Consider the following 14669-nt stretch of genomic DNA (forward strand, 5'->3'; position numbering starts at 1 on the left):
AAATCAATTAATTTTATACTTATACTCTATTCAACATCAATCAATTTTTAAATTAACAAGTATAGTTTGTAATGGTTTTGCTATACAAGTAAAACCATTAATTATTAGTATTTAATAATTTAAACATTGTTTCCATCAGTATTAATTTTAGTTATAAAGTAGTATACTCTAGCATAAATATATATTCTTATATTTACACTACATAAATGCTGTGGTAAAAAAAAACCATTATAATATTGATACGCGGAATTAAAATAAAAAATATATCACATAACAAGAACCACATATCAAATTAATTAATTAAAAAATTATCTAAATAATCATTTATGTACATGGTTAATAACTATTGATGAAATAAAATATACTTCATCAAAAGTTATAATTTAACATAAATTACTAACATAAATTACTTTTAAAAAAGCTAAATTGTACAACAATGGAAATAAAAAAACTTAATACTGACTAATCTTTAACAAAACTTAATAAATCAATAACAAAATCTTAAAAAAAAAAAACTTTATTGTTTACAAATTCTTAGTCATATTATATTTATTCATCATCGTCTGATATGACAATAGGCTCATTGTAAGATGGACTACGTGCACAATACATATGTTCAGTCTTATAATCTCCACGATTATTTTCAGGTACAGAATACTCTAGTGGTGATGACAGTTGTAAATTAACAGAAGATTCGAGATCATTTTTATCTGCTTCAACAACAATTTCTTCAATAATCCAATCTTGATCATCATTTATAGAATTTGTTGTACTGATATCAGCCTCAGGAACATTAATTTCATACACAATTTCTTCTTCAATAATTCCACCATCATCAGACAATACATCAACTTCTTGAATTAAATCATTGGCAAAACATTTATCCAACAAAATGTCATCTGTATTATTCAAATTACTTGTGCATATTGTATTATTTGGCAGGTTAACTTCTAATGGTGGTTTAAAATCATTTTCATGCATAGTTACGTTCTTAGAAATACCATTTATTATAGTTCTTTCTTTAGAAGAACTAAAATCTTGGGAGTTATCAAACAGGCTTATATTATTTTGTTCATTGAAAGAATTTGTGTCATCTGTATCTTCAAGTGAGCAATGGCTATTAATGGTAACTAATTCCTGTTCATAACTGTTACATTTGGTAATATTGATGCAGTTCTCTTGTTCAGATGGTGGTTTTAATCGCACTCCATTAAGTTTATTCCCATCTTGCTTGGTTTCTAAATTTTCTGTAGAGCCTTTAGTAATTTCTTTTGTATATATATCATAAGTGAATTCAAATTTAAAACAACCAATTGACATTATAGATCCATTACATAGTAAAGCTTGTCCAGCGTACCCATCTTTAGGAGGAAATCTTTTGGAACACATGCACTCGACTTTTTTATAATCATGCTTATTTTTTTTTAATTTACCAGTATAATATTTTAACAATGGTTCAAAATTAAATCTACGTTTTTTTCCAATATATCTAATGAACATTTCTTTACTATAATTATTTTGATATATACGAATCAAGTTACGATTCCAAACTTGTCTTCGTTGTTTATTTATGAATTTTTTTACTTGTGAATTAATTTTTTTCAGTTCACTGTTACTTGATTCTTTAGGTCGGCGATTTCCAAAATAGGATACATCATCAACTATTAAACCATGTCTACTGTGGTTTTTCACAAGATAATCTCCAAGTTCCTGAAACAATAAAAAAAATTAATTAAAAGTGCTTTAAAATTAACTGAAGTCCATTCTAAATTGGAAGGAGACCAGTTTCATCAAGAATATATATCCCCATCAACACTTACAATTCCAAAGGATTTTAATAAAAATACCTTTTTAAATTGTATAAAGAAAATGCATTAAGCTAATAATATTTATTTTGTGTTATATTTTTTTGTGTATCATAATAATTAATTCTTATGTATATATTCTAGTTCTTTCTCTATTCATGATTCAGAACAGACTTGGGCGATTAATCAGTTTTCTATTATAGCAAACAAGTTATGCCTAATTGAAATTAAAGTACATTAAATACCATGCATATCTGCATGTATTTCAACTCCTCCCCGCAAAAAAAAAAATTAATAATAATAATAATTATAGTCAATAGAATAAAATAAATTAAGAATTTACCCATTACAAATAATGAATATTTTGCATATAAAGATAAATTAAATAAAATTAAATTTCAATCAAAAAAAGAAAAAAAGTATGATAAATAAACAATCTTTAATAATTTACAATAAAAATATATATGAGTTGGTATATTTTTAACTTCATTTAATTAATATAACTCATTTGAGAATGTATAATTTTCCTTCAATATCTTAAATTAGAAGTAAAATTAAAAATATTATACATTTAGTAATACCTTAACGATTTTTAAAGATAAGTATTATTAGAATAAATAAAAATTATTGATATAAAAAAATTCATGTCACCAGACTGAAAAATTTTTAAATCAAAAATTTACAAAAACAATTTTACTCATTTAATTTAAGGTATTAAATAAATTAACAATAAATGATAAAATAATTTATATAATATTTTTAAAATTCTATGTCCAAATGATGTTTTGTTATACATATGATTCATTACAATTTTATACAGATCATACAAAATAATTATAAATAATTGTTTAATATACAACATTAATTCTTAATAATTTTAATTAGTGTTATACTCTCAAGCACCCACTAGAATTAAATTTTCAACCATTAGCGGCGCTCACTCTACACTCGATTATTCGCAGAGAACACCAATAGATTATGCCTACCCCGCCATCATAGACTATGGTTAATATGATCAACTATCACTCTGATATGCTAGAGTATATTTAAATTTAATTCATTATGAATTAAATAATTTCAATAAATATCATTTATTTACTTTTTTATTGTTATTACTGATTTTGTCATTTTTAAACTAAACAAACTATGACATTGATCCTAACAAATTGACAAATATTCAAAATCAATTGATTTATATACAATATAATTTCATAAAAGGGTACTTTATAAATTCAATCTTAAACTATTAAAAATATAAATAATTAGTCATTAATCTACATTAACTAAACCAAAAATATTAAATTTCAGAAAAAATATTAAAAAAATAATAAAAATATAATTAATATAAAAATATGGAATAAATATATAATATATATTATGTTATATTATATAATTATTTTAATATTATAATATATAATATATAAAATAAAATATATATAAAAAAATATTAAAGAATTTTTAACTATAAAAAATAAAAAGTTGAAGTATAAGATTTAAAAAATATTATAATTATTGATAAAATAATGTCAAAATTTTATTCCCAACAAAATTTAAAGTAAAAAAAATTATAATAATTATAAATTAAGTTAATAACATACAACAGAAGAGGTGTAGCAAAGCAGTTTCATGTTACAGTATTCGAAATAGTCATATAGTGGGAGTGACGTAATCGAGAAAAAAGAACCAATCAGAATGCTCGTTGCAATCGTCGTATAGAAGACAGCCAATCAAAACACTCAATGACGAAAGATAAATACTTTGCAGGGTGAGCTACTGTTATTAAACAAAAACTATTCAGCATTTGATAATTAATATAAGACTAACGATAATTTTCTTAACATTTTCTTCTTAATTTTACTAATCAAAAAAAATATAGGAATTAGTGATACATTTTTTAAGAAATAACCTAACCTAAAAATCGTATTCTTATATATAGATTTTTATTAAAAATAAAAATAAATGGTATCAATATTTATTATTTTTTAACTAATAACCCTACTGTACCATATTATTTATATGTATAATTTATATTAAAATAGATATATATATATATATACATATACATACATCATCAAATGTAATTGTAGCGTGGTAATCAGAAAGAAATTCGCAATTTCCCAAATCTTGTAAAGAAAAATGATTATTATAACCTAAAAAAATATGTAAACATTAAATTATTTTTATCATTAAAATTATTAAAATAATACCAATTACTACTCACTTTTACCAATCTTAAATGATTTTTCTTGTATTGAAATAGTAATGGGTGTGGATGAAGATAAAAATGTTAAAGAAGCACAAGGTTGTTTAGATAGTAAATTATTATTGTTTTCCAATATACTGAGATGCTGAGATGTTGGTAGGAACTTAACAGAAATATTATTTGAAATTCTATTTTCATCTGAAATATTAACATTTTTAAACAGATAAACAAAATACAGTAAAGAAAAAGTATTAAAATTGATAAAACCAAAATCAAATCAATTTTAATAGAATATGACTTACAATTGATATGCTGATCAGAATCTATTGATTCTAATTCAAGTGATGCAACGTCACTGAAAAAGTTACAAACACCCAAATTAATGAACATGGATTTTAACTTTTAAAACTCAAAAATAACCAATATGAATTTTTATTAAAAACCATAAATATACATTGAAGATAAAAAAAAATGAATAATTGGTGGTCGAATATTGATAAATCTTGAGCTTTAATATGTCGCTCAATTGTTAAAAATTAACAATAAAAAACATAATATTTATCAAATATTAGCATTACTCTTTTAACTTACCATAAAATATTTAAGGAAGAATTATCAGTCGACATCATTGGAATGTTTTCTTCTGGCTAAAGATTCAAAACATTTAGTTAGTTCATGTTTTATGAATTCTAAACATTTATATTTGAAATTAAGTTTACATAAAATATATGTAAAAACAAAAAAAGTAAAAATCTTTTTTTTTTTTGTTCATTTTAATTGATTAATTATAAGTGAAATAACATTAATTTAAAAAAAAAAATAAATAACACGTTACCTCTTTATACATGGCATCAATATGACTAGGTACATTGAAAAATTTATATTTAGGCAATCTTGGAAGTTCACATCGTTGTCTCTTCATTGTTATAGTATCTGATATTACTCCAGCGCCAGGAGTGAACAATTCAGGATATGACAATTGCTAATTAAAATAAATATAAAAATATGAGTATAAATAAAAATGTTATTAAATAAAAACCTTACAAAGAAATTGTTATGAGCAGGACATATCCATCTCATATTATGATCCCAGTCACGAATTGGAGTGTCCAAACAATTTAGATGATAAAGTCGATTACAATAATGGCAGTTCACCAATCGTCCCCTCAGAATACCTCGTTTGCATAAAAAACATCTATCCTTTTTACGAATCATTTTTTGTTTATCCAATTGTTTTCGTCCTTGTAGCTTTACATCTAAAAAAAAAAACAAACAAATTCAACATTTCATGTCGAAAAATCAAAATATATTACATACTAAATTTGCGTTTGGTAGGTACTTCAGCGAGAAATTCTTCATCTGAATGTGCCTTTACAATTTCAATTTCTAATAATCTTGTTAGCCTTCCTCTAACCTCTGTAAATATCATATATTTGAGATAAAAACTTAAATATATCACAATGCATATTATATTATTATATTGACTCAAAGAGTCAAAACCACTTACCTACAGTATTCTTAGGAACTTTAAGAATTTCGTCGTCCTAAAACAAAATAATACATATGTAGTTCAAATAATACTATTAAATTATTAGCCTTACATCATCGCATTCAGAACAGCCTCTGCAAAACCAATCACCATCAGGTAGTTTATTAATTGTAGGAACACTTAAAATAATAAAAAATAATATAAATATAATATATATAATTATAAAATTTAAAATGCATGTATTAAATATATTTGATTTGCAATTTTACTGGCAAATTATATGAAAAGATCTTGGGCATTTATCACAGCATACAATTTCTCCACCTCCATAACATACATCACAATAATCGTGATTAATAACTTTCCCAGAATAATCGAAATAATCTGAATTTAGTTTCTTTTTGCTGTCAGCTGATTCTGGTTCAGCGATAAGTTTGTATATTTCCTAAAATATAAAACATAACCTCATAAATATTTATTGATTTACATTAATTGTAATAAATTGGAATGAATGCTTATGATGTAAGAAACAATAATTTAATAACTTAGAAAAGCTACCGGTTATTTTAATATATTCATAATTCATTTAGTAAATTTAGTGGAAATTAAAAAAATTGTTTATTACAAAGAGGCGTCCATAATTGAAAGATGTCTATCATATGGGATTTTATAGAGCCATAATTTAAAATACAAAGGACAATTAAGATGAATAAAAATATTGAACAATAATGGAGTCCAAGTATGATACACAAACCACACTTATCGAAATTATTGCTATTGCTTTTAGAGAAATGTTAGTCACAAAAAGTAGGTACTTTAGAGACAAAGTAAAAAGTATGATAATAACAACAAAAGGAATATCAGTACAAAAAAATGTGTTTACGAAACAATCAAAGTCGGGAAAAGAAAATTAATGACGCCTGATGGTGGTAGTGTAATACAGCGCAAGGAAAACGATATTTACCTTCATTCTTCCTTGACTCTCTTTCACCAAATCCATGCGACTGGGTGAACCGCACTTTTTGGAAGCCATCGCGTCAATCGAGTACTGGGGACGAGACGAATGTTGATGTGCGACCGTCGACGACGATCGTACACATTTAGAAAGACGGGCGTTCGTGGGAAACGTGCGCGGCGGCTGTGAGGCGTACAACGACAACCGAGCGCGCGTCGTAAGTACGGACAGCGGAAAAATAAAACAGCGCACGCACACGCCAAACGGGTAACGTGATGGCGGAGGGTAAACAAAACTGCTGTGCAGTTCGATGTAACGAACGAACGGACCGAATGATGGCTGTACACGAGCCGGCAACAGACCGGGGCGCTAAACGGCCAAGGACGGTGTAAAATGGCGTTGGAAACGGGAGGGACGCGTTCGGCCGGTCCGGCGAGAAACTGGGGAGAAACGAAAACGAAAAAACGTACCGAGTACGCGAACGAGCTCGGGCACAGCAATACACGGACGCGCCACACAAAAACACACGCACACACACACAAACAAACACACCCGTCAAAACGGTGCACACACAGAAGCACGGAGTGCGGCCGACTCGTTTGTCCGGGTGCCGTGTAGTGTACGGGGGACGCGCGCGAGGAACAAAACGACAGGTCCCCGGCGACGAGGCTGCCTTCGACTCGGTTCCGGCGGAAAACGAGATCCGGGCACGGCGACGGTGACGAGCGCGGGTGCCGGTGGTCGCTACGGTCGATGACGAGGTGAACGGTGAACGCGGAGAGCCCGGGCGACGGCTACGCGGCTGAGCGGACGAACGGAGACAAACGGGTCGACGAGACGTACCTTAATGATTTTTGTTTACCGACGGCCCGGAGGATCCGAACGTATTCCATTTCGTCTCTCGCGATCGCGCAATATTGCCGTCGTCCGACAAAACTTCCAATACATTTTTCTCGTTTTTATCTGCGCGAGCAACACTGGTTGCGCCGAGTGTTTTTCTTTTCATTTTATCTTTTTCTTTTTTCTTTTTTTTTTTTTTTATGTTATTTGTGGTTATAAACACCGCTAATGTAAACTCGGAGCACACAATATTCAAACCCGACGAACGCGCTGCGAAGTGTCGTACCGCTCTCGGTTTTTCTTCTTTCATAATTTACCATTTTATTTATTCGTTATTTTTCTCTTTCTCTCCCTTTCCACCCCGTGAGTCGTCGGCATCTGTTCGCTCCTCCGTTTTTGATTAAGGTTAATAAGTAGGTTTCAAATGGCCTCCAGAAACAGACTCAATAGAAACGATAATTTTATGGCGGAGAGGCGGTTAAGACCGATATACGGTACTCCGATCAATATATTCATAGTTTCACGTTTACTATTTTTATAATTGGTATTTTTACTTACAGAGTGGATAGACAATGGTAATTATAAAAAAGCCTTGCACGAGTTGGACAAATTGATAAAAAAGTTACCCAGTCAAAATTGTTCCAAAGTATGTACTTGTTACTCGATGTTTTAATAAAACTCGAATTGATTAATGGAGTGACTTAATTTTAAACTATGAATGTATTCTTCACTTGGTACAGGCGTTAAAGAGCTTGACTTTAGTGCGACTTGGCAAAAACCAAGAGGCAGAAACTCTGTTAAATGAAGTTAGAGATTGCAAGCCATCTGACGAATCTACACTGCTTGCGTTGACCGCTTGTTATAGAGAGTTAAAAAAACGTAATTTCAGTTCCCTTGTCAATTGATTTTATTTAACGTTTTAAACTCATTTGTAGCTCATATGGTATGTGAAGTTTATGAAGATGCTCTGCTCCAAGATGCAACCAACGAAGAATTATTATCTAATCTTTTCATGTCTTATGTTCGAGTTTGTGATTATAAAAAACAACAACAGACTGCATTGGCTCTCCACAAAGTTAAACCAAATAACCCATATTATTTCTGGGCTGTTATGAGTATTGTTATGCAGGTACATTTTCAATTTAATACATAATTACTGTATAGAAATAAAATAGTTACCTAAATGTAATCAAAGTGAATTTTTTAAAACTGTTTTAAAGTAATCAAATTTAATTAAACAAAAATCAACTTGGATACTATAAATTTTTGTTTACATTTGCCTGAATCTGATTACTTATAGTTAATCAATTTAAATTTAAAAAAAGTTTGAGTTAAATTTTATTAACTTTGATAAACAAACTCTAAAGCATAGATTATTAACCTTTTTTGGGCCATGGATCCCTTTAGAGCATAAAATATAATCACGGACCCTCCTTCCTTAAATAAAATATATATATAAATAAATAAATAAATACAAATTTTATTTTAGTTCTTTTTTAATGATAAATCTAAGACTTTAATACTATATTAAATTATTGTGAATAATCACTTTTCTTTTATTTAAAAACAAGTTTTAATGTGACATTTGATGTTGTTTTGATTACAATATTGCCTTGAAATCTGGGACCGTATCGAACAGAACAATGCATATATCGTCCTTAATGTTGATTCGATTTCTTGCTTTAGTTTTTATTGTGACCATTGTAGAAAATCCAGACTCACAGAGATAGGTAGTAGCCATTGGAATCAAAATCACAGCTATCCTGTGAACCTCTACAGACCCCCAAGGGGTCCATGGACCCCCGGTTAAGAACCTATATTCTAAAGTTATGTAATAAACATACAGGGATAATTGTTATATACATAGAAAATTTTTTCATGTTTTAAGGCATATCAAACTAATGATGAAATATCAAAAAGAATTACTTTACCATTAGCAGAACGTATGGTACAAAAGTATATTAATGAAGAGAAAATTGATGCTGAACAAGAAATTCAATTGTATTTGATGATATTAGATATGCAGGTAAATTTAAAATAGTAGAAAAATAAATTAAATTAAATTAAATAATTAAAAAGTTAAGTAATTTTTTTATTTTTAGAAAAAATATAAAGAAAGTTTAGATGTTCTTAATGGGCCACTAGGTGATAAATTGCATCGAACTGTTGGTCTAACTCAAAAAAAAATTGATATTTACTTTGAATTAGAAATGTATACTGAAGTAAATGCATATATAAAAAGTTTACTTCTTAAAGAGTAAGTATTTTTACATTCATTATTGTCTTTTATTCAATATTTTTCTAATTAAAAATTAATAAAAATTTCAATTTGTTTCATTTTAATAGTTCAAATTTAGCTATAAAATATTTGATCCCAAACCTATTGTATTTTTCCTCAATTTTTTTTTTTTTTTTTTTACAAAATAATTTTATACTTTAAAGTTTAATTTTATTTATATAATTTGAGATTTTAACTAATTCTCATTCAATCAATTTTTAAGATGATAAAAATACTTTAACATCAATATTGCTAGAAAAAAATATCCAAATCTGTTTTCAAAAAAAGTTATTTTTTTATTTTTTAAATAATGCTCGTTTTTATGTATTTTTTCCAATATGAATAAAATTGAATACAATTTAAAGATATCTATTCAAAATATCATCTAGACTTTAAGAAAAATATAGTTTATGATTAAACATTTAATACTACAATTTTAGAGTTTTTTTCCAATTACAATGTATTTCCTTGTTATTCTATCTCCAATCTGCATGATTGTATATTTTACTTCTTTGATAGTTTGAAATATATTTTAGTTGTAATTTTATTTTATTAATTTAACAGCATAGATTCATGGATTTACTATACAAAATACTTTGATTCATTATTTAAAATAATTGAAACAAAAGATAAATACTTGAGCTACAATGGTGATACTGATACTGCATTTCACTTTGATTCATCTATTGAAGAAGCGTTGTTGTTCCTTGATGAACTGCAAAAGTTAAATTCCGAGTCAAATTATCCTCAACGAGGTGTATACCTTGCTCGTCTAGAATTATATTCTAGATTAAAAGAAAATGCTTACAATTATATGGGTAAGATAACTTTGATTTTAATTTTAATTAAAATTTGTAATTATTATAAACTATAATCTTTTTTGATTAATATATATTTAATTTTGCTTATAAATATCCTTCCAACTTAAATACAAATATTTCTTAATTGCTGATTTATATACATTTTAAATTAGTTATTACTAGGGCCCAGATTTCAATACAAAGTGCATATTTTTTTGGTTAATTATACACAAAGCTCTCTAAGAACATAATTTGTTTCATGTAACGAAGATTTCAAAACTACAAATTTTATTTTTCATTTTTTTTGCATATATTTCGACGTTTTTCATTTTTAGAGCATTTTTAGTATAATTGGGTCGTTTTATTGGTTTTTAATGCATATTTGTTTGATATACTAAACAAATTTAGCCTATTCAAAATAAAATCAAAGGAAAATTATTGTCTTGATGTTTAAGTAGGTTTATCGGGATTTTCCATACACATTGTCAATCTTTATTTTTCGATTCAGTTTTTATCTTATCTTAATTTATTATTGACTATAGAACGTCACCAGTATTCGATCAAATAACAAATTATCAGCTAGTTCATATTACCTCGCAGACAATGCTCATATTACATGTGTTTGTAATTTTAACGTATTAAATTGTATGTTAAATAATGCAAAAAATAAAAAAAATTATGTCATTTTTTTCATTTTTAAAGTTATCTTTATGATAAAATGCATTTTTTAAGGACATTTTTGGCTATTTTTTAGAGCATATTTGTATGGTTTTAAGTGCATTTAAATCTGTGCCCTAATTATTACTTATTATTGTTAGTTATAATTAATAACATGATTTATATGTTTTTTCTTTAGACGTTAATACTCTTATGTTAGTTTAATTTTATATTTATAATATGTATTAAATTATTACATTATGATATTACAAAACATAAATAATTTTAGGTGATCCTATCAGTCTTTTTATTGAATATTTTAATATATTTGGACAAAAGCCATGTTGTTTTTTTGATTTAAGACCATATATGTCACTTTTAAAAGAGGAATCACTTCAAAAATTCTTAAAAAAGTTAGATGAAATAGTAGATTTGAAAGAAGGAGAATTTCCTAAAACAGTATGTATTTTCTTTATCAGATTCTTGTTAAGAAGACTTGGAACATTATCTAAAATAGTATCACTATGTTTCAAGTTTGTGACATTCATATTTTAAGTCTTAACCTTATTTATGCTTGATCCAAGTCTTTATCAGTAATTCATTACAGTTGTTTATGTTAAAATAAATAACAAGATATATTATATTAATTAAAATATAAAACTAATAGAAACCTCAAATGGAACGTTACCTATCATTACTTCAAATTGCTCGGTACGTTGGAAATCACGATCTCATGAATGTTGAACAAAAGTTAAAACTGGCTGATCGTTTACTCAAATGCTATCACAGATGTGAATTATTTAATAATAACAAAAGATCTTCTGAAATAATGTAAGATAATAGTATAAATCATGTATCTATATTTTTATTATTATTTTTTATTTTTATTAATTTCTTTTTTTTTTTTTTTTATTAGGGCAAATGATACTTTTGTTATAATGATGGCTCATTTAATGTATGATATTTGGGTTGAAAACAATAGGCTTACATATATTAGAGAAGCAATTGTTGTACTTGAGTATGCATACTCTCTCAGTCCTTCAAATTTTCATATTAAGTTGTTGTTGTTGAAGTTCTACCATATGTTAGGTATTTAAATTTATATTTTATATACTTTATTGCTTTATATTTTTAATAATCATTTTATTTATTTTTTAGGAGCCTCTGATGCTTCAAATTCAGCTTACATAAATTTAGAGATAAAGAATACACAGTTGGATTCCTTAGGGTATTTACATACTTTCCTAATGTTTAATGAAGGTCGGTTCCAAAATGCATCTAAACTACACTCTACTACTGTTAGATTCTTCTCACACAATTATCGAGAGGTGTGAAAGTAAAATATCAATTTATAATTTTATATACTTTTCTTGATTGATTATTTGTTTTTATTACTATTCTTTTAGGTTGCTGACCATTTAACTATATCATATAAATTTGGATCCTTTATCAAAATTATTGAATTTGTAGAATTTCGTGAAAAACTCAAATATTCTATTAATCATTCTTTGTGTGTTGTTGAAAATCATTTCATTTCATTACTAGATGTTGATAGTTTGGAAGAATATTTAGAGGTATTTCTGAACTATTAATTGCTTTTTATAAATTATTAGAGTTGGGCGCGTATTGTTTTTTTTTAAGTCTAGTCAAGTTTAAATTATTTAGTGTTGAGTAGAGTTCAAGAGTTTAAGTACTCAAAAAATGCCAAGTACATAAGATAATTGTCATTACCAATCTGTATAAAATGTCATTATCACTATAGTAAAATATCAAAGCAATAACAATCTATTGTTATTAATTTAAATCATCAACCTTCCTGGTATTCCCTATTGGAAATATTTGGCTCTCAATTATCTATAGTTTTAACTTATTTTTCAATAAAATAGTGAAATAAACTCAAATACTTGATTCAAGTCGAGTACTCAATTTAAATATAAAGTACCTAATTATATATTACAAGTACAAACAATTTTTTTGTCAAATCGATTTTAGTACTCTAATTCGAATAGAAAAATGTTACGTTTAAATTTTTTTAAATTTCAAGTTCACGTCCAACTCAATAAATTATAATAAATAATAATTCAAATTAACATTATTTTTAATTCAAATTTAATAGGTTGTATTAAAAATGAACGATGTACCTGAAATTGCATCTAAGTGTCATCTTGGAAAAATGATCAACAATCGAGACTATTCAGTTCTAATCAACTACAATCCTCCTTCACGTTGCTTGACTTTAGAACATTCAAATCAAACATTTTTGCATGACTTGCGCTTGTTAGAAATCCGAGCTGTTTTACTTAGCTGTATTTATTATAGTGCACAAATGGTAAAACAAATGGGTACACAAAATATTAAATCTATATCTTCGGAAGTAAATGGATTCAGTCATGACGAAGAATCACTTAAATTAGAGTACTTAGATTTATTAAATTTAAATTTAGGAAATCTGAAATACTTATATACACAATTAGAAAACGATCCTCCTACTTCAGTTCCTATAAGTGTATTTGGCAGTTTTTTTGGATCTAAATTGTTTGGTTTAGAAAAATCTAAAATTATGTTGACCATCATCATCAATTTTATTGAACTTATAAAAACAATGGGTTCAAATGTAAAAAATTCTGTTTGTATGGATGAGTGGACTAATAAAATGAAAGTTAATGCATCTGATCTTAAAAATGGATTTGAAAAGGCAATTGATTTTTGCCAATGTATTATTTCAAAAACAATTAATGTAAACGATTCTAGTCTGAAATTAGAAGGAAGAAAAGAAGTATTAGAAATACTTACAAATATGATAGAAGTAAGTAGTATTACTATTTACTATTTGTGAAAAATATTATTAATGTATTTTCTTTTATTTTTTTTTTTTCAGACCATAAATACTTCTTGTGTATTACTTTCCTTGGCAATATATTTCATAAAAAGTTTACAAAACAGTATAGTTTCAGATTCAAAAAAAATAAAAGCAAAACGAAAAAATCAATCAATACTCCATAATTTTGAGGTAATACATTTTAATTTATTATAATAATTATTAGATTATATTTGTTAGATACTTTTCTATCCTTCAATCATTACATATCTTTGATATTTTTTCTTTAAGAACTTAAAAATAAGTTTCGATAATTTTGTGACAGTAATTTTTTTATCATAATTTTCTTTTGGTAATCACTAACTATTTACTTTTTTATTTATTTATTAGTCATCACAAAATAAGTTTTTATTTTAAAACCAAATATTTTTTTCCCAATGGTCCATTTGAAATATAAACACTGAATATTATATTTAATGAAACGCCTAGTCTTAAGCTGGGCGCACACTTATAGAGCAAAACTGCTCCGAGCAACTCGGATCAGTTGGGAGCTGTTTGGATATCATTAGAACACGTGTAAAGTAATTAACGCATGCACACTAATCAGTCAACATCAACATACAAAAAATAAAACAAAACATGTTTGATCTTGATCCGTCCGGTTCTATTTTTGCTCAAGCTAAATATGAAAACCAAAGTCACTTGTTTATTTTACAATTAGTCAGTGGCGAAGCAAGGGTTTGGCAAACTGTACCTATGCCAGGGGCACAAAATTGTGTAAAAGTCGTATTTTTATCCTTCAATCAAATTAAAATTTTTATGTT

The 14669-nt window shown here is 26.9% G+C and overlaps 2 protein-coding genes across 3 annotated transcripts; one reads left to right on the forward strand and one right to left on the reverse strand.

The window, feature by feature from the left end:
• Positions 1 to 504: 504 nt before the first annotated feature.
• On the reverse strand, positions 505 to 7380 carry LOC112683743. Of its 2 annotated transcripts, XM_025554899.1 has the most exons (12): positions 6462 to 7378; positions 5767 to 5942; positions 5610 to 5676; positions 5516 to 5552; positions 5326 to 5424; positions 5053 to 5264; positions 4844 to 4990; positions 4600 to 4655; positions 4311 to 4363; positions 4027 to 4206; positions 3873 to 3955; positions 505 to 1710 (listed from the first exon to the last, which is right to left on the reverse strand). In XM_025554899.1, the coding sequence occupies exons 1-12, from the start codon at positions 6528 to 6530 to the stop codon at positions 550 to 552; spliced, it is 2340 nt and encodes a 779-aa protein (XP_025410684.1). In that variant the 5' UTR covers positions 6531 to 7378; the 3' UTR covers positions 505 to 549. The 2 variants fall into 2 exon arrangements, with proteins under 2 accessions (XP_025410684.1, XP_025410685.1); XM_025554900.1 differs by lacking the exons at positions 5610 to 5676; positions 5767 to 5942 and having other exon boundaries at positions 6462 to 7380.
• A 136-nt stretch (positions 7381 to 7516) lies between these two features.
• LOC112683742 (N-alpha-acetyltransferase 25, NatB auxiliary subunit) lies at positions 7517 to 14037 on the forward strand (the record flags this gene model as incomplete). Its single annotated transcript, XM_025554898.1, has 14 exons — positions 7517 to 7786; positions 7853 to 7938; positions 8033 to 8171; positions 8228 to 8421; positions 9181 to 9318; positions 9395 to 9549; positions 10135 to 10388; positions 11317 to 11486; positions 11695 to 11858; positions 11944 to 12116; positions 12186 to 12355; positions 12434 to 12601; positions 13144 to 13833; positions 13906 to 14037. Coding segments are annotated over exons 1-14 (2703 nt in total), but the record flags the coding sequence as incomplete, so codon positions are not given.
• Between the last annotated feature and the right edge of the window lie 632 nt (positions 14038 to 14669).

Source organism: Sipha flava, unplaced genomic scaffold (assembly GCF_003268045.1).
Source record: "Sipha flava isolate LNK unplaced genomic scaffold, YSA_version1 234_pilon_pilon, whole genome shotgun sequence".
Taxonomy (NCBI): domain Eukaryota; kingdom Metazoa; phylum Arthropoda; class Insecta; order Hemiptera; family Aphididae; genus Sipha; species Sipha flava.